We start from the raw sequence: 25425 nt of genomic DNA, 5'->3' as shown, positions 1-25425 counted from the left end.
GCAGCTACTGTACCTTTATGATTTTGCATACTATATAAACAATGCTGTACTACTAAAGATATACAGAAAAGAAACAACTGAAGAAATTTTATTTTTATTATAATTTATAGCAAATTGGAAGTTTGTATCCTCTGACCAACATCTCCCCATTTCCCTACCCCCTACCCTCTGGTAACCACCATTCTAGTTTCTGTTTCTATGAGTTTGGCATTTTTAGATGTCACATACAAGTGACATCATACAGTATTTTTCTTTCTCTGACTTATTTCATTTGGTCAACTAACTTCCGAAGGGGCAAAGCTGATTAAATGGGGAATTGAATTTGGTATCTAATCAAAAGAAGTGAAAACATATGTCTACAAAATCCTGAAGGCAAATGTTTAATCACCCAAAACTGGAAACAAACCATTAACTGATAAATGGATAAACAAACTGTGCTACATCCACAAAATGCAACACTAACTCAACAAAAACAAAATATACTAACCATGGGCCTAGACTTTATTTTTCTCTCTACCTCAAAGTAGGACTGAGGGGAAATGAAGGCCTTGCCTGCTGGGGGAGGATATGTAAGTACTCAAAGATGCTCTGTAGATGATACAATGCACTATCTCGGCTATAATTTCCTATCTATTCATCGCTACGGTGCTATCCTACATAGGCAAATAATTGAGAGATAAATGACCAGATGAAGTAAATACTGTACACCAAGAATGCAAAAACAGAGTTGGAAATGAAGGGTAGCACAATATGCTACCCCAAAATACGACTGTAGGAGTTCAGGACACGCCACCATAATTAATGACATATTAATTATTTTGAGCTGTAGGCACTTGAAAATGAGCAAATGCAGGGAGAGGCTTTTTCTGAACTCCACTCTCTGCCTAAAGACAGATCCTCCCAAAGGAACTCAACTGTCATAAATCCCCTCCCTGGGAGTTTCATCAATCTGGGCGGATTGGCTCTTGTCACAGGAAAGGAGACTAGAAGCAGACATTGCACCCAGACAAACTTTCCCACAGGAGGTTATCATCTTTCGTATCTATTCTTCTAAGGGCCTATTCAACTCTCCTAAAAATCGTCTATTGTCCCCTGAGAGGCCTGCATCCCTCCTCTGCTTTTCCTGAATTGGGTGGTATTTAATCATGAATTCTAAAGCCACCTCTCTGAGTTCCTCATTTTCGTACACAAGGTACATAGGTTAATAAACTTCTATTTGTTTTTTTCTTGTAATCTATCTTTTATTACAGTGGTCTCAGCTAAGAACTAAGAATGGTAGAGGGAAAATTATTTGTCCTCCCCTATAACAATTACAAGCTGGTTCTTAAGAGTTGTCAATACTTAAGAAGAACAAAGAAGCCTTCTCTTAAGATGGGACAATGCTGCTTCCAAATATGAAAAAGAAGAAAGTATTTCATATTAAAATAACCTCTCCCCATAACCATTAGTAACACATTTTTATCCCAAGTAGTTAGAAAGCAATTAAGAATTTCTATTCAATTAAATCCTAACTGGTCATGAGAGGAATATCATTTTGTGGCAGAATTTCAAGTCATCAGTCATGTTTCTACTTGACTGTAACCAATATAAGTAATCAAGGAGAATATAATTTAAACATATGAATATATAATTTATATTTATAGCTTGTGAATAATAAAACTGTAACTAGACATGAACATGAAGTCTAAAAGATAATCATCAAGGCATATAACTGTGAGCTAACTTCAAGCACGGAACAGAAAGGACATCAACAAAGTAATGAATATTTCAAAATCTGTACAGCAAAACAAGGACAACTTTTACAAGTAAACATATTTTATACATATTTGGTAGTTACCAAACTCAGGGAGGGAAGGGAACTCCTCATTTAGATGTTTTACCTAAAAATACATAAGATACAATTGTTGCAATGGTGGTTTAGAGGAGAAAACAGTAGACTAGCCAAATAGTCTAGCCAGTAGACTAGCATAACTCTTCTGCATCTAGAGCCCAACCACCCAGAGATATAACACATATATTGGCACCTCTTATTGTAAACAGCAAATTCCACTCTCATAACTGAATAGGGAAAACAAGCATCTACAACAATCCCAAACATATCTATTTAGATGAGACCCAGATGCTATGGAAAGTTGCCAAAATATGTCATGTAATGGTCAAACATGCTTCTAAAATAAGCTCACTATTTGCATCTGAAAATAGTTCCAAATTCTTTGGCTTCAGCCTGGACAAATACTGTTAAATTTAGATAATCTAGTGCTGCCACACTTAACTAGAATACAGCCTCTGCAGTTCTTCAAGTTTGTTATCTCTCTTTCATTTGCTTTTGTTCCTTAGCTCATTCATCACTCACAACATGTCAAATAACACAGCAGATCTTCCTCTCTTTCCTGGAATAGTCTATCTGAAGAGATACTCTATGAGTGCTTTTTGGTAAAAGGATCAGGACACCTCACCCAGAAGTAAGTTCACAAAGCTCAATAATGAAGATGAAAATAAATTACAAATTACACAGACTTTAGAGTTTTTATTCAACAAGAAGGAAAAACACGGACTATATGATTACTGAAAGAACTGTCATTAAAATAAAATCTGTATCTTACATATTTTATTATTACTAAAAGAATGTGCATTTAATAAAAATAATCTGTATCTTAACTAAGCCCATGTAATTATTTATGGAATGTATTACTACATATTTCTCTAACAAAATAAAAACAAATCATATAAAAAAATTCTATCCATAACCTCTTCATCAGAGTGACTAATTATAAACAGAAGTATGCATCTTAACTCTTGAAACTTAAAGAAGGAACTGAGTTTTTAATGATCTCATTAGTTCTTCAATTTGTCTTTATAACTAACTATATAATGCTATTTTTGCCATCCTAATATGCTTTACTGAAATAACAATGCAAATATATCAAGTTACTTCAAGGGTAAAAGACCCTAAAAAATGACAAAAAGAAACTAATGAGAGGAATATATCCTACATTTTATATCTTAAAAATACATGTACATGAAAATAAAGAGAACCCTAAACATATTAGTGATTCCCACCATGCTAAACAACTAAGTTACTATTAATGTAACTATTTTCTTTTGGAGGAAGGGACATTTTTCCTCTCAAAAATCAATCTGGTTTATGTCTAATCTGTGTTAGCATGAGCATGTTTTCTAAAAATGCCAACAAAGGAATGATCTATGCATGAAACATGATCTCATTACAGTTATAATGCAAAAGTGAAGCCGGTAAACGATATATCCAAGACTAAGGAACAAATCATTTTCCCCAAGAAATCAATTAGAAGATTGGGGGTGGGGGGGGGTGTTTAAGTCTTCAAATTTAATCATGGATTTTACTTATAAACAAATAGAACGTAGCATTTTCCAAAGGTTTTGTATAATTACTTAAGGATAACAAATGCACCAGACTACAGAACCAGATTCTACTAAAACGGAGCTGTAGCATAAGCGCTAACATATTTCACTTATTTTTAAAAGCAGATTACCAAAATATGTTTTATCAAGTTTTTTATCATATTGTACTATTGAGAGATAAAAGAAAAATATATAATAATACATGTGTTTGGAGACCAAAGCACTGCCTACATTATTTTTAAAATGTATGAAAGGATTTTTCTCAAAGTATACAAAAATAATTATTAATGATGGTTATTTTGTGAGCAGAGAGGGAGGAGGCTTTTACTTTATATCAGTTGGGATTAACTGACTTTGCTTACCATACATGTACTACTTACTTCTTTTCGGACAGTGTAATTATGGGCCATTAAATACTTTATTCTTCCATATGTTAAAATTACTGTTTTTTAAAAAAATATTTCAAGAGTCAACAATGGGTAATCTTCTCAGGGTAAAATTGTTGAGAGGAGTTTAGAGGGGCAACTTGATTGCTGTTCAATTTAAACATCCTTTCACATATTTTGCTAAAAAGTATAAGCACCAGAAATGTTAGAGATTTTCTTTTTTGTCATGCCCAGAGTCTAGTTCATCCCTAGCCCATAGCACACAATCAACAAAAAGACAATGACTAACAACAATCCCTCAAGTATATTTCTCAGCCTTCAAAACAATCCAAAATTATTTTGAACAGCACAGACAGGTATTGTAATTAGAGTGACAGTACTTATGACAGTACTTACGGCAGTGGTTCCTTTCCCACTTTAGTCTGCATCACAATAAGCTTGGCCTTATTCTTTTATAACTCCTGGTACTCAGCACAGAACCTGACAATATTTGCTAAATATTAAGCAATCTAAAAATTTACAATCTACAAAAGTCTACCATCCCTGAAATTACCATTACTTAAAAATCTCTACTATCATTTTTAGAGCAATGATATACATAATAAAAAGAAATGTATATACTCTAAAGATTAGAGTTCAAAGATCAATCCACAAACTTACATTTGAATAAAAATCATGCTTTCCAGCTCTTGAGGTTCAGCCTCATTTCTTTCAGACCCAGGAAATCGCTGAATAATCTACATAACTAATTTAATTTTAGTTTGCATTTTAGAGATACATTTGAAAGAAAGTCTTCAGTGACCATACTGTGTTTCTATTTTGTAGGTGTAAAGTCTCAAGAGCATTTTCTGATTCTCAAACAATCAGTACACAGATTCATAATGATCCAAATACTGAATTTTTAGATATTTTATGTTTTTAAGTTAGATTTTAAAAATCAACATATTATGCTGGAGTCAACAATCAACTCTTCAACTATCCATGGCCCTAACTAAGCAATAAACCTATAAAAATGAATACATTAACAGGGCAGTCTGATAAACTTTGCCAAAAGTATGCTCTTGATCTTAATGCTAAGGGCTGGTCCTGGAACCTACTCACCACCTTTGACCAACTCAAGGGCAAATGAAAACCCCAGATGATGACATGTTCACATCCTTTTGCTGTGCTATATAAGCTTTTAATTTGGAGATGGGTTAAGGAGGAAGTACAGATTACTGAGATATAGCAAAACAATGTACAACTCGCAGTACATTAAACTGCTGATAAAAAGTTACAATGTCTGCGTATTAGAAAGTTGGGCTTGTTAACCTTTTCCACTGGGACATCTGGGCTTGCTTTATAAGATAAACATGAATTTTACATATCAAAATCCATTTTACACAACCTTTTCAAGAATGCATCTATGCTGAAAATTCAAGGGTCAGTTGGTCAGTTGCATTTGTATTCCATACCTTCCTTTAACTTATCCTTTTACAAGCTCACTTGTAATGGCAAAGTAACATTAAAAATATCCATTAACCTTAATTTCCAAGGGATTAGCAGTGTGAGGAGTAAAGAAAAAATAAATCAGTCCCTATTCATGAAATTTATGGTAAAGAAAAAATACCTACAAAATGTATAAAGTCCCCCTCTAACTTCTGCTTTATCTGAGTTTCCTGAATTGCTAAGAGATATTCACTTATTACTTATGCAATTAAAAATTAAGAACAAACAAAACAGGTTTCTCCCTACCTATTTTTGAATAATAAAGGCATTCCAAAGGAACAAGAAAGTAAGGAATAGATTCCAGATAGAAGAAATAACACACACAAACGGCAGAGTTGTCAAATATGGTGGGAATAGATGACAACACCAGATTAGAAAAAACCTCTGTATGCAGTGCTGGAAAATTTGGGGTTTTAATCTTGAGGGACATGGTGATAATAAAGGAAAGTTCTCAGCATGTGAGAACCAAATTTACCCTTGAGAAGGCAACTTGGATATCAGGGTAAAGAAGTGGAGAGGCTCAAGACAGAAGGTATATGTAAAAGTTCAGAGGAGAGCTGATGAGGCTATGTGAACACAGATTTCTAACTGGCAATCTGCATTTGATTTCTTAGTGGACCAGAGTCTGGGAGAAGAGAGAAAGAAGGATGAGTCTCAAATTTCCATTTTGGATGACAAAATAAATAATGATGCCATCATAAAGATTGGGAATGCAAGGAGCTCAGTTGCTGGGATGCCAAGCACAAAGATAATGAATATAAGGGATGGGGTGGGACTACAAATTATTGAAGTGGATTAGAATCTTCCTAACAAAGGAACAACATCATGGTCTACAGAGTTCTGAAGCAAGTATCTGGAGACCTGAGGGTTGTTTTTTGTTGTTAAATTGGTTGTGTGTGTGTGTGTGTGTGTGTGTGTGTGTGTGTGTGTGTGAGAAAGAGAGAGAGAGAGAGATTTTCCATTTCTTATTTTGGCTTCAATTCTGCCAGCTTCTTTCGTATAAAATATGTAGTTCTCTTAGAAATCATATTGCTTCTTACTACATGTGCTAATTTGACTCTCGATCCTGAATTTTCTTGACCTCCTAGTGTTATCTTGCAATAGTGGTTAACTTCCAAATGTTAAATGTTTCACCTGTATATTACTTGTTTACCGATTGACAAGTTCCTTAAAAAGCCGCAGAACATGCTATAGCATTTCTTTCCATCACTTAGAGTGTATTTTGTATGTTTCCCCCAAATTGTGTAAACCTACATGACAAGCCCCTCCCTTAAACTAACTGGCTTCTCTTGATGTCAAACTTCCCCGTTGCTAACTGGGATATTTAATAAGGAAAGAGAATCTGTCCAGAGTTCAGCACTTACGAAAAAATAAAATGCTTGAGCCTTCAAGTATCTGACAAGTCAATTTTAAAAGCGAATCTACCTCCCTAAATGATCAAGTTTTATAAGTTACTTTATTATTGGTCTTTTTTACCCACGACTTGATGAATAACTCCTATTCTCTCTTCTCTATTACCTTAGGCACTTCTCCATCCCCTAAGTCTCAGACTACTAGTCTCATCATTTTTGCTCTTAGATGTTTTTTTCAACTAATCCTTCTTTAGGTAGCTTTAAATTTTAAGGCAGTAATTCTCAAACTTTTAATAGAACAGAACCCTTAAGAGTTAGGTAAAATCCTTGGGAGTCTAGGGGGTCTAACCTTAAAAAGCTCCCTATCTTTGAAGTATCACAAAAATTTATTCACAGCTTGCATTTTGCTGTATTATATATTTAAGTATTAAAATGCTTTAATTCTGTCACCACTTAAATTATCTTTTTGTCAAAAAGTTTCCAGAAAAAAAAAAGGTCTACCTTGAAGCTTCTTTTGCTTCTGACATACCACTACAACTTGAAGTTTAAATACTCAGCGTAAAAAAGATTTTTATACATCACAATTTCCTTTACATAGAGTTAAGTAAAATTATAAGAACTTTTAAGGAATACATAATTTAAAATGCCACAAAACTATAAAAACAAATGTAAAGAACTTAACCCAGGAATCAGAATAATCATTTACTTGGGTGGGGAAGATAGGGGGAACATGGCAAGACCATGTGGTTAGGTATAAGTTATTAACATCCCAGCTTATGTTCAGGTGGTAATCTTAGAGGTGCTTTTATTTTTCACTATTAAAATAAAATAAAAACTAAATAATTACATAAATAAAAGCAGGTCTTGCAATATTAAGAGTATATAAAGTAACATGAATTATTATGAATCCAATGAGCAAAGAAAACAAAAATTAAAAAAAAATTTAGAGGCTCAATTCAGGAAGCATGGGCTTATGGTTCCACCTTCCTTCAGTCTTTACAAATATACTTACATCATCTTTAAATGACAAGAAAGTTTATTTTCTCAGTTACTGTACTCTTATCCCCAATCTCTCCCAATTATTCTCCTCCTCCCCCATGATGAGCTTTAAAAGTGAGAAGAAGTTTTTAACTGTTTATAACACTTACTTCTGCAGAATCACTCATTCACTAACACCTTGCAATCTTTCCTCGTCCCCCTTTATTCACTCACTCATCCAATCATCCATTCAGCCAATATTTACGAATTGCTATAAGCCAGGTTCTATACTATAAGGAATAAAGAGGGTATAAATTGGATAGTTATAGAGTCATATAAGTTATATATAGTTATAGTTACATAAGAGTTATTGGATAGTTCTCAAGTAGCTTGGAATCTAGTCTAGGCAGATATACTAATAAACACAATAAAATGAGACATAATAATAGGGGTAACATGCAAAAGTATATAGCATAAGAGAGGGCTACACAGAAGACATAAATTGAAACTAGCACTTTAATGGGAATAAAGGTTAGTAAGGGACATTCCTACAAAAAGTGAGGAGGCTTAAAATAGAACAACAGCCTGTTCAAAAAGCCGCAGGCAGCTGTACAAGGCCACAGCACAGGATACAAGGGAATGTGATACGAGACAAAGCTGGAAAAGCAGTGCCTAAAAAAGCAAACTAGGAGGTCTGGATTTTAGCCTGTTTGAGAACTCAGTCTTCTTTCCACAAAGGGCTGCCCCATACTACGACAGAAACAACCCCCAGCAAAGGACTTCTTAATTTTTTGTGCCATGGACATTTTTTGGCAGACAGCTAAAGCCTACTGACCTGTTCTCAATGTTTTTATATCATAAAATACATAGGATGCCAAGTAATTTTTATAGACACTCCACTCTTAAGGTAGTGAAGCGTAAGGGTGGGCTGTGCATAGTAACTTTCTTCTGGAGAGTACAGTAAGGAGGGAGAGGGAAAAGAGTAACTTTACCATGGAGAAACTTGACGAATACTTCACTTCAGCCAGGTGATCAAGGTTAACGACATCGGTAAGTCATGCTGATAGTTTGTACACTCGATATATGATGAAAACGGCACTTTACCTCTCTGATCTTCCTCTCAAAAACACATTAACCAGCCCTAGCCATGAGAGAAACATCAGACGAATCCCAACTGTGGACATTCTGTAAGAAACGGTCACAACCAAGTGGACCAAAGGAGGCACGACTACTAAATGTAATCTGGTGTCCTGGAAAGAATCCTGGGCAAGAAAAGGAACACCAGGGGAAACAGGAAATCTGCATGAAGTATGGGCTTTAGTATCAACACTGGTATAACCGCTGTGAGAAATGTACCATACTCATGTAGGATGTGTTAACAACAGGGGACACTGGGTATGGGGTATACAGGAGCTCTCTATATTTGCAATAAGTCTGTAAATTCAGAACTGTTCTAAAATAAAACTTTAGGGACTTCCCTGGCGGTCCAGTGGTTAAGATTTCATCTCCCAATGCAGTGGGTGCGGGTTTCATCCCTGGTCGGGGAGCTAAGATCCTACATGCCTCACGGCCAAAAAACCAAAACGTAAAGCAGAATCAATACTGTAACAAATTCAATAAGGACTTTAAAAATGGTCCATATCAAAAAATAAAATAAAATAAAACTTGAAAGAATTAAGTGAGATACATAGGATTAGAAAGGAAATAAATTACACTGAAATAAATATTTTAAAAAGAAACAAATTTGTGTTGTAATATTTCTGCTTTTCTTTTATTTTCCGTTTCTGTTATGCTTCTTTATTAATGTATTAAATAACAATATATTTACAGGCAGGTCTAATTTTGTAATTTCAAGCGGTATGAATGTAAGCAGTATTTCAAGCTATCTGCAACAACTATACTATATGAAATTACCTAAGATTGCTAACGGCTGACAGTCAAACATACTGCTAATACTTCTGCAGTTTGTGGCCTACAGTCAAAACTGAAGAAATGCTAAACCTCATTTAGAGTTTAGTAAAAATAAAGATGTCTAACATTTTTCCTATCCAAGTTCAAAGGGCACTGAACTCTATCCATGGACTGCAGATTAAGAATCATCTTCAAAAGGAAAATAAGTGCTAACACTAAATGGACACTGTGTTGCAAGATCTCTAATAGTCATTATACATACTTCTTCTCATTAAATCCTCACAACGAACCCATTCCACAGATAAGGCAGCTTCGACAAGTTTGTATAAGGTCATGCGACCAAAAATGGATTCAGACTATAGTCTGACTCTAAATGAAGATTCTGACAAAGCGTCTCCAAAACCACTTTCTGGCCCCTCACTGTGGAATTTTTGAGGAACAATCTACTGACTATACTGCAGCTCACCAATGCTCCTGGTAAGCAACTTTCTGTTTAGGCAATCAGCCTAAAACGAAGGTGTAACGCTTCCTAGAGCTCCATTTGGAGTAATAATAGAGATCACCATCCTCAGCAGCAGCAGCAGCTAACCAAAACGAAAAAGGGAAACACAGAAGCTCCCCGCCCTTGCACCAATCCGAAAAGTAAATTTTCATCTCCATTTTCCAACTCTAACACACAGTTTGTTAGTATCCTTCTAAGGGTGTGTGTGCCCGCCTATATATGCTTTTAAGCAAATCTGCCAACATGTGAAATATCTAGGCCATATTTTATTTGGTCTGTGGAGGTTTCTTATACAACTAAGTATTACTAATTCTATTTTCTTAGAACTAGAGGTGCAACTACAATGATCTATCCCCTAAGCTTCACTTTCAAATGAATGTGTAGGTGAACTTAAAGCAGACTTTCTAAAAATAGTTTGAGTTTTCAGTAATTCAGCTATCTCCATCTTAAAATTCCTTAGTTGACATATACTACTCTCTGAAATCCATGTCCAGATTATGACTTTCCCCCCACACAGCATGCCAACCTATCAGAGAATTATAACTGAACAGATCTGGATTTAAACCCTCAGTCTGTCCCTTAGCAGCTATGTCATCTTTGACAAATTACTGTAAACCACTTTAGGGTTATATTTCAAGGCCCTAGGTTTTGTATTTCAGTAATCATTGGCAATTGTTAATAATAAGAGATCCTCATTATGTAATGATTGAAAGAAAAAATGCTTGAATAGCACTGAGCAAACTGTGAAACATTCATGCAATTTATTTAATTTGGGGTTTTACTTTTAAGTTGTAAAATTTTCCCTTAGCAATGTTTACAGAGGGCCTTTGCTGAATGTTATTTCTGATAGTTTTAGTTGATTCTTTAAATAACAAGAGATTTGTTCTAGCAAAGGATTTATCTTTCTTTGGAAGAAGCCAAAATCATCTCCATTTAAGGACACATAAGCAGCTGCTGCAAGGGCTTTTAGTCACCCATAAGAGAGTGAAGCAGACTGGGTTCACTCTGCTGTAAGTATTCTAAAAATTAAAAATAACAAGTAGCTTCTCCAGAATTACAATCAAGATTTAAGAATTAGAATCTGGAGGTGTGGTGATTTAAGTAAATCTAATATATAAACAAAACAATTAGAAAAAACAGGAAAATGATGCCTGGCTTGTCGAAGGAATCCTTTTCTGTTCTCAGAAGTTCAAAACATCATTCCATTTACTAAAATTTCATTTACACAGTAATTTTCAGGAAAACAACTACTGCATTAAATGAGGCACACCCTTTCAGAAGTACTAAATTTCCAAACACATGCACACCTATTGTCAATAAAGTATCACTAGCTAGGATGCCACTGATTAGTGATTTGTGATTATTTCTTTTTTGCTAGAAAGTTACTCTTGATACTGTCAGCTTATTGGAATTTTAGTAAGATTTTACGGTAAGTTAATGTAGCTGTTAAAAAATCCTAAGTACTTAAATGTGTAAACAGTAACTTTTCTTGGGGTGATATCTATCAGTTCAAATGAGAATTACTATTCATAAAAATGTTGTTAAAGCCCTAACTGAGAAAGCACAAAATTTTTAAAACCAAAATCAGATTTCTCAGCCTGGCTTTCTCACACATACTCTTCTCCCCCATACACACGTAGGTATGAGAAAAGAAGAAAATAAGTCAGGAAAAGGTATAAAATTTGATTCTGTGACAATGTTTAATTATTGTCTTGCTAGAAGCTAACCTAATGAAGCTGCAGTATTAAAGCAACAGCAACAACAAACTCAATGAAAGCTGTTTGGCTTAAGCCAGTATTATTATTCTCATTCTATTAAAATTCCTATTACTTTATTTTAGTTCTTCAACATTATCACCCTCAGTTTACAATTACTTCTAAGCCTGAAGATGCATGAACCTTTAAAAAAGAGCTTTCTACCACGCTGAACTTACTTTTTCACTTATCTCCCATATACTTTTTAAAATAAAGAACAAAAGGCACAAAGTGTTAATGACCTTTCCATACCTAAGGTTAAGATAAATGACATTCTAAAAAGTTTGGTTGTGATAAGACTATGGCTAACCAATCATAACTTCAGAATTCCTGCATGACATCATAAGACCTCCCTAGAACACTTTTTCTCCTCCACCTACTTCAATTGTTCCCATAACTCTGGTAACAGTCAGAAAACTTTCCAGCTAAACGCCAGATAATACTTCATACAACTTACAATATTCTATATTGTGATCATCACAACAGCCAAGGTAAGAAACAGATTTCACTGATTATGGCAATTCTTACTTTCTATAACTCAAACTTACTGAACTTTTTAAAAAGCTAATCATATTTTATAAACTTCAGTTCAAAGTTAGATAATAACATGTCTGACTGACATAAAGCTTAATTTCTAAACAAATGCTTACCCATTCAGTGATAGTAAGAATAAGACTTAACCCAGAAATGATAAAGATAGCATTCATCTTTGGTCCTGGTTGTTGGTTTATCATTTTAATTCAAACTTCACTTTTATTTTGCTCTTCAAAAGTAAATTTCTACCAATTAAAATATCTTTCAATCATGATACCACGTTTGGTACTAGTGGTGATTTGATTTCTCCATGCAAAAATATGGTTTCATTTTGTTATGTGTTACTCTGCTGAGAAGTAGGGTAGGACTGAGCTGTCTGCTTACATCCGGAATACTAAGAACAGTTGTGTTACTGGCATCACTACTCCAATATTATCATTATGATTCTTTACAGGGAATATTAATGAAGTGGAGTTTAAGAACATATAGCACGAACTAAGTCCAGTCAATTTCTATTAAAAAATCCAAGCTTTTAATAAATTGAGTTATTTATATTAAATTCAATATTATATCATAAATAACAAGTTTGGACATTTCAAAACACTTGTCAAAAACATGTAAAATTCTTTCTGAAGTTACAGAACATTAATTTCTTTATTTTAAAAATAAAGAGACGTTATTTTGGTAGCACAAATATTCCTAAGTATCTCATTTGAGTGAATTTGATCAAATGAATGTTTATTTTGCTATTAATGAATATACTTTTATCAAGTTACTAGCCTCCAGTGTTCCTCAGTTTCCTCTCTTGTATTTGGAAGGTGGAGAGGAGGATGAAAAAATGCCCAGGAATGGAGATGCCACCATAAATTTTATAACTTCTGTTTAAATTCTACTCTACTCTTTATCCTCAATTTAATATATGAAATGTGTTTTCATTCTTAACTTTCAGTCAGGGCATAAAGGATACTACATTGATTTTATTTCATTATTTTTATTTATATATATATATATGTCAAAATAAAATTTACCTCTAGAATTCTAAGTTCTTATGACCAATGTTAACTCTACTGCTTTTTATAGATAAGAACTTTGTATAATTCCTTAAGCAGCTTTCCTTGAGGCATGCAAAAGCATTTATAATTTCTGTCTACCACTGAGGCACCCTAACTGCCTCTAAGTATCTTCATATTCATAAAATGTTTTTCCTTTGATGTTACACAAGAGTCACTCAGTGCAGGTGTTTTATAAGCAGATTTATGCGTTTTTACTCAAATATCTATCAAATTACATTCTCACACTTCATATGAGATGTTCATGAATCCTTTTATAGTACCAAAATTTCACATCACATACTGCTCCACGAAGTTAATTTCTAGAAAGAGCAGAAATTCTGCTATTAAAGTTATCCTTCGTGTGCCAGATTAACGGAAATTACATAGTTACAGTGACTGTTATTCAAATTTGAAACATAATGCCCCAGTGCCAGACATAATGTCCCAACTAGTTCATCTCTTTCATAATGTGAAATTTAAGTACTGTCTTTGTTTCATGTGGTTTAAGACTAAGTGCTTAAAAGAAAAAAAAAAGTGTCTGATGAAATAAAATGGAAGAAATGTGAAAGATGTTTAAATTATGAAAAATTGATTAAGTCTTAAAAACACATGAAAGAGCTAGAGTACTCTGTCTAACTAAGAGGAGTCATGTCACTATCATTTCCTAAAACTCAAGTATCAAAATTATTTTAACAGTATTTCAGTGGACATAAAGGAAAATAATATTCCAGAAAAACTGCATTTCGTTACTTATTGATATTATTTATTTCTTAATCTCACTAATTAATTGGAGATAGAATATTTACATAAACAAAATAGTTCCCCAGAAGAATTAAAATTTTAATGTATTAAATGTATTAGGTAAAATATTAACTGTGTCATGTATTAAAGTTTTAAGTAAAAATTAAATGTAAAAATTAGAGTACCTAAATTAGACTGTATATTTATTACCAATCCTAGAATAATGAGGGCAATTAAAACTTCCTTCTTTATTCTTGAACAATATTCTAAATGCACCATATACAAATATTTCATTTGATCCTCTTAAATCCCTATATGTTTGACACTCCATCTCTATTTTACAGTTTAGGAACAGATGCAAAAAGGTGAACTGCCCAAGGTCACCGAGCTAGGAAATGGTGGAGCCTTGACAAGAGCCAAGATTTTATGACTCTAAAGCACACACACGTCTCATCCACTGATCAACATGGCTTAAAAATAAATCATGACATTGGCAAAACAAAATAAATTGAAAGTCCTCAAATGGCACTCTAAAAGGCAAAGTTAGAGGATACAAACTTCTATTTTAATTTAAAACCATTCCATTTCATTTAAAGTTAAATTTATGCATGAGGTATGATGTCCTTAATAGCCTTATAATATTCTGATCACTTTCAAAGCCAGGAATATAAGAAAGTTATAGATGTTCTCAGTTATTAAGCGATACACCCTGGAAGACAAACCTCAAACTAACTGCACAGATTTTAAAGAACAATAACATGCACAAATTAAAGTTTCTTTTTATTTAATTTGTTTTATTGCTAAAATACTCATGTCTTTAATCTTTAGCTTTGATACCTAAAATTCAGGTTAATTTCTCCTCAAAACTTTTCAAAAAATTACATTTTGTTATGTACTGTTTCTTAATCTCACTAATTAATTGGAGATAGGAGAACACTTGCATAAACAAAAACCACACTTTCGTATTTTATTCCAGTTCCATATTAAATCCTTGGCTTTCCTAAGTTTCATTTCTGACCTCCTCACATTCTACCATTTAAAATATTTAACCTCATTTGTTCTGAAGTGCTTGAATAGAGCAATCTTGCTTTATTTACGCTATGAAAATCACTAACTTTCATCTAAACTGTTAACACGGTACTGATCACACCAGCAAAGAAGAAAACCTAAAGGTCAGAAATCAAGGAAGTGATGTTTCTAAATTACAGTGACCTAAATCAGATAATATGTAGTCTCTTTGAACATTTCCAGAAATAGTACATCAATGTTCTTACCCTACATAACTCTGAAGCATGTATTACCAGAGAAACACAAGAAAATGAGGCCTGGGTGTACATCTCCACCCCAGTAAACTTGTAGTCAACTGAGGACCTCTAGTGCTTTCTAAAATGTATTTCACCTTCAGGTCTTTCCAAAACAGGGAGAGAAGGGAGGCCAACTTACCCACATTAGTGGGGATATATTTAACTGGCATTCATTTTCCTTAAAACTTCCTCTACACTTCCTCCTCACATGCTTTTCCCCCCCAAAGAAAAACCTGAAGGTTAAAAAGAATATTTTAATTGCAAATAAATTAATCTTAGCATAATAAACAGACAATAAAGACAAGCCTACAGACTAGCAACAGCAGTGTGCCAATTTCAAAGAGAAAATCTGTACGCTGCTGTTTAATGAATTTTCCTAAAGGCAGAGCTTTGAACTCAGGGAAACAATTTATTATGGGGTCAATTTAGGGGTGGAGAATATGTTGATTTTTATATGTTTACACAATTCTTCTCATAACCAGGCAGAAGCAGCTTGAAGATTCTTTCAAATAGCCAGTGTGGACCAACAAAGCTCTGGAAAGTTGCTAACACAAAACAACTTCCAATACAACTTCCAAGTTTATTAGCATTAGGCAATCTCAAAAGGAAAATGATTCTACCAAAGTGAACTTTTGGATGCCAACAGATTGATGACAAATCTAATGATGAACTGTCCTGATTTAATTCAACAACCACAACAAAAAAGATGCATACACAATCGCTTCTGGATTATCTGAGAAAATGACAGCAAAGAGTAGGAAAAAATAACGCCCCCCCCCCAATAATCCTAATATAGACAAGTCCTGTAACTCAAATCTATAGAGAATTCTAATCTTCTGAACCAACCTAATGGGAAAAATTTTTCAAAAAATGATCTGTCAGACTGTAGTCTTAGATGTGTATTACTTGAATTTACTAGCAAAATATGTCCATGTTTATTTTACTAAAAGCATAAACAAGCAGATAAAAATTAAAAGGGAAGCAAAATTCTGAACACCACAAATAAAGAATCTAAGGAATTTATGGTTTCAGCAGAGGGAGTACTGAAAAAAAACTGAAGTTCAGTAAGTTCTGCAAAGCACTGAAAGTGCTTAAATTACACGTGGGGATTACTGCTCAGCGTATATAACATCGTTAAGGTATCAATTGCCTAGCAAGTCATAAAGCAGACACCAAAAGTCTGCAAAAGTCTACTGAGGTTCCTTTTGCACAGGAATGCATCTGATGTTACCTTAAAAAATAGAAATCAATGCAGACAAAGTGAGAACTACCGCAGAAGCTGACAAGGTACCTTGCACCCAAAATGTTGCCTAACATGGCACATGATACCTGTTGAAGGATTAGAGTTGCCTGTAGTTTGGTCTCTCCTTCTTCCACTTCAAAAAAACAGAATACTATCTTGAACTTGACTGTATTTACTTCCCAATTTCATCTTTTTGAGCAAAAGAGGAAAAGCAGACAAGCAAAGGCTTTATAAATCCTACAAAGAACAGTAAAGAGTTATTCTTCCCATCCTTCCAAAAATTTGAATAATCACAGTGCCCACAGACATACAAGATATTCTGTGGGTACTTTTCTGCCTCTTACATGTAACTCAAGAGACAGGGATCTGGCACATCTACAACCAAATTCCTATCAAAGCATCTTTCATATTTTCAATATTCTGATACTAGGGCCCAGATGATGAATTAATTTTCGAAGTATCCTTACTCCTCTTGTCCTAAACACTTAACTTACATAACTGTCATCCTTTTAAAAAGCCCCCCCCGGGGGGGTGTTGGGGGGGTAGAGCTAATTTCAGTCTCCTTGGTTGTTTAGGCCAGATGTAAGTTCAGAATACCCCAACACAATCTATTTCTGACTATCCCAAAAGAATGCTCTAAAAGATTAAATTAAATGAAAATACAGTGAAACTATTTTTCTAGGCTCTCTACCAAATACTACTGCATTAACAGCTTGGCTCTAAGAAAGAGAAGGAAAAAAAGACTGCAGGAGTTCTAAACTCATAGGATGGCTGTGACCACAGAGGAGGAAAAAAAAGAAAAGATAAACACCTGACAACCATGCCATAAATTATGATGTAGTGAAGGTCACAGACAACTCTAAAAATAGGACTGTGCTGTTCCCACACACGTTTTTCCAATTCTCAACATATGACTGGAAGCCCCATCTTGTAGGGATGAATTTTGGCTTAATTATTATCATACAGATTTTGGAAGTTCAGCAGAATTAGGACTCAACACATTGCAGATTGTACCACTGTAAAATAAATTGGGCCCAATAAATTGCATGCATATAGCTAACATTTCAGCATGTAAAGTAGGTTTGTTTTGGTTTTAGCATAAGGTTATAAAGTGACTACAAATCACTTTAGAATTATAACATATTTCTAAGTTTGACAAGAAATAAGACAGTATCTTTGGTTGTCTCCTTTATAATCAATTTGTCTCCAGGAACAAACTATCCTTTTCCAACAATAGTTGGCTGAAGTATTATGAGATCATCTTTAAAATCTATTCATTGTATATTCATCATTAGATAGCTCATCTATTTAGGGCACACCTCTTTGTATTTCACAAACACCAAATATCCACTTGTACAAAGCCCAGTTCAGGCTAACAAAAAGAAAGAGACTTGAGAAGAATATTGGAGATTATGTGTTTATCAAATTCTATTTTCTACATGGTTAATCTGTTAATCACAGCACTATCTTTGATCATTAATAATTTTCTAAAAATATTAAAGTAAATCATAAAAACCCTTGTTTAACTTCACTGACTTGTTCAAATGGTACTAATTTTGCACTAAGTACTAGAATACAAAATAAACACGTGATTTCTTATACTCACGAACTAGAATTCTAGTGGGGGGCACAGGCATGTAAATCAAAATTACAGCACAGCCCAATAGCCATATCTTGATACAGGTAATACCAGAGCCCTACTAAAACCCAACAGAGGTGATAACCAATTCTGCTTTAATGAGTAATGGAAGGTTTCATTAGGAAGTGATATTTAAACTGGGCCTTAAGGATTAACTGAAGTTTGCCTGGCAAAGAATCAAAGGTAGAGGCAGGGGGAGGGAAGACATTCCAGGCAGAGCCAGAACAACATGTGCAAAGAACAGAATCATAAAAGGGAATGAAGTATTTATGGAAAGGTGACATGTTTCATGTGACTCAAGTACCACTCACCAGTGTCAGGGTAGGGAGTGACTCTTGTATATGCTTCATGATGAATAACTGGCCTGCTCTTCCTTTTCCATGTTATATCTCACAATAATTTTAAAATTTAGACCTTTTATACCATTTAAGTCCTGAAACTTCACAAAAATTAAGTTTAAATAGGAATTACCAATGCTAATTCTTTACAACCTTCTTAGTTGTACTCTGTTATATAAAGAGATTAGTCAGATTTGTATAATAAAGTAACAGAGAAAACCTTCTCCACAATTACCCAACAGTATAAATCCGCTATATCTGTAATAAACAAATATAAGCCGAAACAACTTAAAGGATGCTTCTTCTTAAGGAACAAAAGAAAACCCCTTTATTTCTATAGTATTTTACCTGAGGAATTAAAAAAAAAGTAATTAAATTAAATTTATACCAAGATTATGCTGTCATTTTCTATTAAGTAACAGCCACTTGTGTTGGAGAATGAAGAATATATGCTAAAGATAGATAGATAGATAGATAGATAGATAGATATATATATATATATATATGCGCTAGAGAAACACAGTTTGTTACCAACTCTTTGAAAGAATGAAGTTTGACCTAAGTTGGTTTTTTGGATCTCCTCACTATAGGCCAATACTATGAAGGAGACCAGAGTCTTCAGCCAAATGAAAGCCCATAATTCAAACATATATATACACTACCAAATGTAAAATAGATAGCTAGTGGGAAGCAGCTGCATAGCACAGGGAGATCAGCTCGGTGCTTTGTGACCACCTAGGGTGGTGGGATAGGGAGGGTGGGAGGGAGATGCAAGAGGGAGGGGATATGGGGATATATGTATGCGTATAGCTGATTCACTTTGTTATACAGCAGAAACTAACACACCATTGTAAAGCAATTATACTCCAAAAAAGATGTTAAAAAAAATTAATAGAGCCAAGTTGAAGTGCTGAAATTATATAGAGTCTAACCACCATATACCACATGGTTTCTTTGTAACAATAAATGAGGAGTTCTAACTGATCAGTCCTAATATAGATCTTCCCCTTCCTCATTCTTTCAGTTCTTCCCTCTGCTGTCTTCAGCACTAGTCTCTCTCAGAAATACAGCTGAAGGTTGAGATGGGTTTTCATGAGACATATAGCCACTAGAGAGAAAATGAAATCAGGCAGCTGGGGTAAGGTAGTAATATCTTGATTAGCAGTGATATATCAACAAATGTTAACAGCTATTATCTTTGGCAGTTAATTACAGTTATTTTTAAAATTCCATTTCTAATTTTTCTTATTTCAAAATTTACACAGACGTATCTTGATTGACAACAAATATCACCAAATGTTAATAGCTATTATCTCTGGGCAGTTAACTCACAGCTAATTTTTAATCTATATCTAATTTTCTACAATGATCTGTTGTTTTAAGTTTTGTTTTGTTAATTAATTAGCACCAATAATTGATTAGGCAGCAACTAATTAATTAATTAGGCAGAATAGCTTGTGGGAGCTCTGAAAGAAAACAAATGGAAATGCTGTTCTTAAGTACAGGTCCTTTGCAAATAGCAACTGTCTGTGCTAGACAGTGAGATAATGATAATTTTATTACTATGCCTTCTGAGTCTTGACAGCCTTCAGTACTTAATATCATCTTGTTAAAAAGTTACTTAAAATAGCATATTCTACAAAGCTATAAAATCATAAAAAGGAATGAGAAACATTTGAATCTATAGTTCTGGTAAAACACTGCTCATTGAACTATTTTATTCTGGAGTGAAATCAACATCCAGAGAATAATTGAATGCATGCATTTCTTATTATACGACTTGCTCTGGAGCTAGTTATATACTAATGTTCACAAAAACTATGCTCACAGAGAAAAAGCCTTAATAAAACTATATGTAAGGACTTCCCTGGTGGTGCAGAGGTTAAGAACCTGCCTGCCAATGCAGGGGGCACGGGTTCGAGCCCTGGTCTGGGAAGATCCCACACACCATGGAGCAACTAAGCCCGTGCACCACAACTACTGAGCCTGCACTCTAGAGCCTGCGAGCCACAACTACTGAGCCCGCAAGCCACAACTACTGAGCCCACGTGCCACAACTACTGCAGCCCACACGCCTAGAACCCGTGCTCCACAAAAAAGAGAAGGCACCGCAATGAGAAGCCCACGCACCGCAACGAAGAGTAGCCCCCACTCGCCACAACTAAAGAAAGCCCACGCACAGAAACAAAGACCCAACACAGCCAAAAATAAATAAATTCATTAAAAAAATAAACTATATGTAAGAACTTTTGCCCAAGGGAATAGCCCAAAACAAGCTGCACCCTAACCAAACTATACTTCCAGTCATTTTGAGAGGAGGAGGCAAAGACTAAAGTTATTACACCCCAAATACAAGACATCATGGTGACCATCACCAAAACAGACTGACAGAGACAGAGCAACACACACACAGACTATAGAGATATTTGATGTCATAAATACAAATAATGTTGAGGAAGAGGGATTAACGCAAAACTGTTTTGCCTGTTCAGAGGATAGGTTACACATATTATGCTAATCCATTTTCTATTTTTACATTCCAGACAAGCTAAAAGAAGACAGTGATCTCACACTTGGCTGGCAGCTTTTTATCTTTCTCTTGACCGTTTAAAACTTCAGGCTTCCTGCCGTCCTGGTGTCATGGATAAAGTCCAATACCTCACTCGCTCTGCTATAAGAAGAGCTTCAACCATTGACGTGCCTCAACACGCACGTCAAAATCTCCAGAACCTATTTGTCAATTTCTGTCTCATCTTAATATGTCTCTTGCTGATTTGCATCATCGTGATGCTTCTCTGAAGTTCTGCTGCAATCTCCAGTGCTGCAACTTATCACCATCAGCTTAAAATCTATCATCCCATGAAGAAGGGAAAACAATACTACATAAGAGACCACTTCCTAAGTAGAAGAATTTCTTTGTGAAAAGGTCAAGATTTGGAACAAAACAAATTGTTAGCAAATGTATTCATCTGCTGGATGTTGTAAACATAAAAAGGGCTTTATTTTAAAAAATTAACTTTAAAATGACTATAATGTAACTGCTAATTTTCTCAAAAGAGCTTATAAGTTTCTATCCCAAATCTTTCCTAAGGATGAACTGGGGTTTAATTTTGAAATTGCACTGCTAACAAGTTCACTTCATATATAAAGTATTAGCTTCACTCTTTGGGGGTAAATATAATTTATACTGTACTGTAAAAGCCTCTTTGATGTTTATTAAGTATTTTTCAGGTCTTTACCAAATATATCAAAATAATCATTCAAATGAAATGTCATCATTTGAAACAGCCCTAACATCTGTTATCTTTACTATCATCATACAGAAGTCTTTGTAGTAATTCTATCAGAACCTACATTCTAAAATAGAAATTACGTTTTTTGTATACTACCCTAATATTTTAAGTTTATGTGAATCAAGTTAAAAAACCAAGATCATACCCTTACATAAGTAAAATTTAATTTTTTCAAAGAATTACAGAATTTTAGCACATGTAGGTAAACTGTAAATCTGTTCTCTCTAGGACTTTATGATCAATAGACAAGAACTGTTGGTTAATTTAACATCTGACATTGTGATTAGCCATAAATACTAATACACTAATAGAACAGAATCAACCTTAATTTAAGGCACTATAGCTAATTATCTGAGTTAGAGCACATAACTGCCACACTGTATCTCTCGAATCATGAAATTTTAAGACATCAGAATGATTTTACAGGTGGTCTTCTGTTCTAATCTCACACTCAATGTAGGCAAGGAACAGAATAAAAGAAAAAATATTATTTCCAGCATTAAAAAATAAAATTTTTAACTATCTCTCCAAAATTAACAAATTCTTTGATTAAATTTTGAAATGAACTTTTTTTTTTTTTTTGTGGTATGCGGGTCTCTCACTGTTGTGGCCTCTCCCGTTGTGGAGCACAGGCTCCAGACGCGCAGGCTCAGCAGCCATGGCTCACGGGCCCAGCCGCTCCGCGGCATGTGGGATCTTCCCAGACCGGGGCACGAACCCGTGTCCCCTGCATCGGCAGGCGGACTCTCAACCACTGCGCCACCAGGGAAGCCCTTGAAATGAACTTTTTATCCCACTATTGTTTATGATAGGGCTTAGCTATTTTCATTTATCTATCACCCAGATGGTAAATACATATTTGGTAGGCCACTCAATTACGCTAAATTATAGATCCAGCAATACTAATCTAGTCTCCTCTAGTCATTTAAAAATATCTTCCAACAACTCATTAAACAATAGAAGTAAAAACTGGTTTAGAAAATATATTCACCAAAATTTGGTAATTTAAATTGACTCAGTTTAAAATTAAGTCTAAAATGGTTTACACCTATATTGCACAATCCGATAATTTTAACTTACGTTCAAGACATACTAGCGATATAGTAATTATTAAAAGAGTAGAAAATATGTAATTTCCTACGATTTGCCAAAATATGGTTGCTAAAAGAACTGGAAAAGTCAGTGCTGACCTTGGTTTGTAACACAAGTGCTACTAAGAAAATAGTGAAGGAAATATTGCTTTTAAGTTTTTTCTGAATCCCTGAGGGGTACTGGAGACAGGAAGGGGGAAAACTTTGGTTCACTGATTATCTGAGAACAGAGGGAAAAGGGGTTTCTTACTAACAGAGGGATTTCTTGAGTGAAACCTCATCTATGGGTTGGATATCCCTAACATCAACTAGAAGAGCTTATAAACAAGAAGTAATGCATTCACTCCACTGGTGTCAATAATAACCCATGCAAAAAATAACCAAGTTCTGTAATTAGCTGCAATGATCTTAAAAAATAAGTGGAAATTTTACAATAATAAGTTCTATCCTTTTCATTATGTTGCTCATTACAACATCAACTTCAAACCATAAGCTGTGAGGTTATGGAGTTTTTCCTAAGTCAAACAGAAATAAAGAATTTTTTTGTTTTTCATTCTGCCTTTAACAGAAATTAAAACCTTATACTTGAGGATTACAGAATACTGTACCTTAGATTATATTGTAATGTACCTTAGATTATATTGTAAAACAAAAACCCATTCTTTAAATGCAACTTATTTATTCTGTTTATCATGATGTGTAAAGAGTAAGATATAATGAACTATGTATTTAAACATTTTAAAATACCAAATGCTCAAATACTTTCTACTGTAGAATAAACTCTAATCTTACTTTACAGGGTACCAAAACTGAACTAATTCTTAAATGTTTAATGTTGTCTTTTTTATTTTATCTCGTCCAAAATGTTTATTTAATGCAAATAACCTACATTAAAATGAACCTTCTTGAACTCAGTGAAATTGCTCATGATTGATATGACCATAAAACAATCTAATTATAAGCAGTTTTGATTTTGTAGGTTGTTTTCAGTGACTTTCCCCAAATAAAATAAGATCAAGATTTCCTAGTACAGACACAAGAGGGCAGACCTACATAAAACAATGAATTTCCTCCTGTCTAGAAGTTATTTATCCTTTGATTATTTTTGAGTTCTGGAAAAGCGAGAAAATGGTAAAATTTCAAAAACATTTGCTCTTCTTCTAAGTAACAGCACACTTTAAAATGTCTAAAAATTATATGCCAGTACTATACAGAAAAGATGACAGATTGAAAAAAGCCAAACATATTAATAAGTTTATTCATTAAAACATGTATACAAAAATCAATTATATGCATTTTAGTTAGCTAGTGAATGTCGTATCCTATCTATTGAGAGTGTCACAGTGTCCACATCTTTCAATGCAATTGTGCTATATTATGTTAAACAGTAAAAAAGTTAAAAACAAAACAGGGTGCAAAAATAAGAATAAAAAAAAGAAAACTTTCTTTTCAGAGAATGTAATAGAATACACAAAATGCTCTCACATTAAAAATAAAACCTTTCATTTATATGTGATGTTAGACAAAAAGCAAGTCATTTAGCTTTAAGTCATTCTACCAAATATTTATATTTTTTATTTATATAGGAGAAATCTTCCAGTAAAATACGTTGAAATCATTAGGTGCCAATATCCTGGCTGATCAAGCCTCTCCTTGGTTAAAACAAGCACAAAATTTTATCTTCCTCCTCTTAATGATTGCAACCCAGAACTCAGAAAGATCCTACAGAATATAAGAGAAAAGAAGAACTACTTTGTCAATAAAGAGAACACTTCTTCACTTCTGTCTGGGGGGTCCACTGTGAGCTTATATGGACCCAATGGACACTGCTGTGTGTAGAAGTATGCATCCTCCAATCCCTTCTCACCCCACCCCAAAAGGGAAATGCAAAAGGGTCCTGGAATGGGGAACAGTCTTTCCAAAGAGAAGATAAGACTTTGCTGTTTGTTTTTCTCTTATGTCATAGTCCATGTAGGGTTAGACAGCTTTTGGGGAAGGTGGAAAGAGAGCAGCAAATGTAGAACAGAGGAACGAACCAAAGATTGTGGTGGACATTGCACATGGAGGCCTATACTCTAATCAACTGAGGGCATTGATGGCTTCTCTTCATTCACAAGGGAAAACGCTTCAGAGTTCCACATCACCTACACTCTAGCTGATTTAATAGGAAACCATGGGAATCAAAGAACACCATGCACATAAGACTGTGAGGCTGGCTCAGTAATTATTTAGAACTGAGTTCTAAGAGGAGTGACACTTCCATGTTACAATACTAAACTTTTGAGGGTGTAAAGGGAGAAAGGAGGTTCTGAGGATCAATTGAGATAAAACACTCTGACAGCTACAAAGTTCTAGATAAATTTATGGTGATGTTAGATTGTGACTCTCAGCCAAATTCCTCTTCTTTGTTGTAAATAGTTTTTGTGTTTTTTTTTTCT

General features: G+C 34.3%; 2 protein-coding genes across 2 annotated transcripts in view; one reads left to right on the top strand and one right to left on the bottom strand.

Moving 5' to 3' along the window:
* The window catches only part of CEP85L (centrosomal protein 85 like), a 151133-nt gene that overhangs the window by 66641 nt on the left and 59067 nt on the right, over positions 1-25425 (bottom strand). The window lies entirely within an intron of this gene.
* Positions 12153-23954, top strand: PLN (phospholamban). The gene is made up of 2 exons (XM_060030036.1): positions 12153-12243; positions 21147-23954. The coding sequence occupies exon 2, from the start codon at positions 21244-21246 to the stop codon at positions 21400-21402; it is 159 nt and encodes a 52-aa protein (XP_059886019.1). The 5' UTR covers positions 12153-12243; positions 21147-21243; the 3' UTR covers positions 21403-23954.

The sequence above is a fragment of the Delphinus delphis genome, chromosome 14 (genome assembly GCF_949987515.2).
Source record: "Delphinus delphis chromosome 14, mDelDel1.2, whole genome shotgun sequence".
NCBI classification, from domain to species: domain Eukaryota; kingdom Metazoa; phylum Chordata; class Mammalia; order Artiodactyla; family Delphinidae; genus Delphinus; species Delphinus delphis.
Note: the sequence above shows the minus strand (reverse complement) of the source record. Positions and strands in the feature narration are given on the sequence as shown.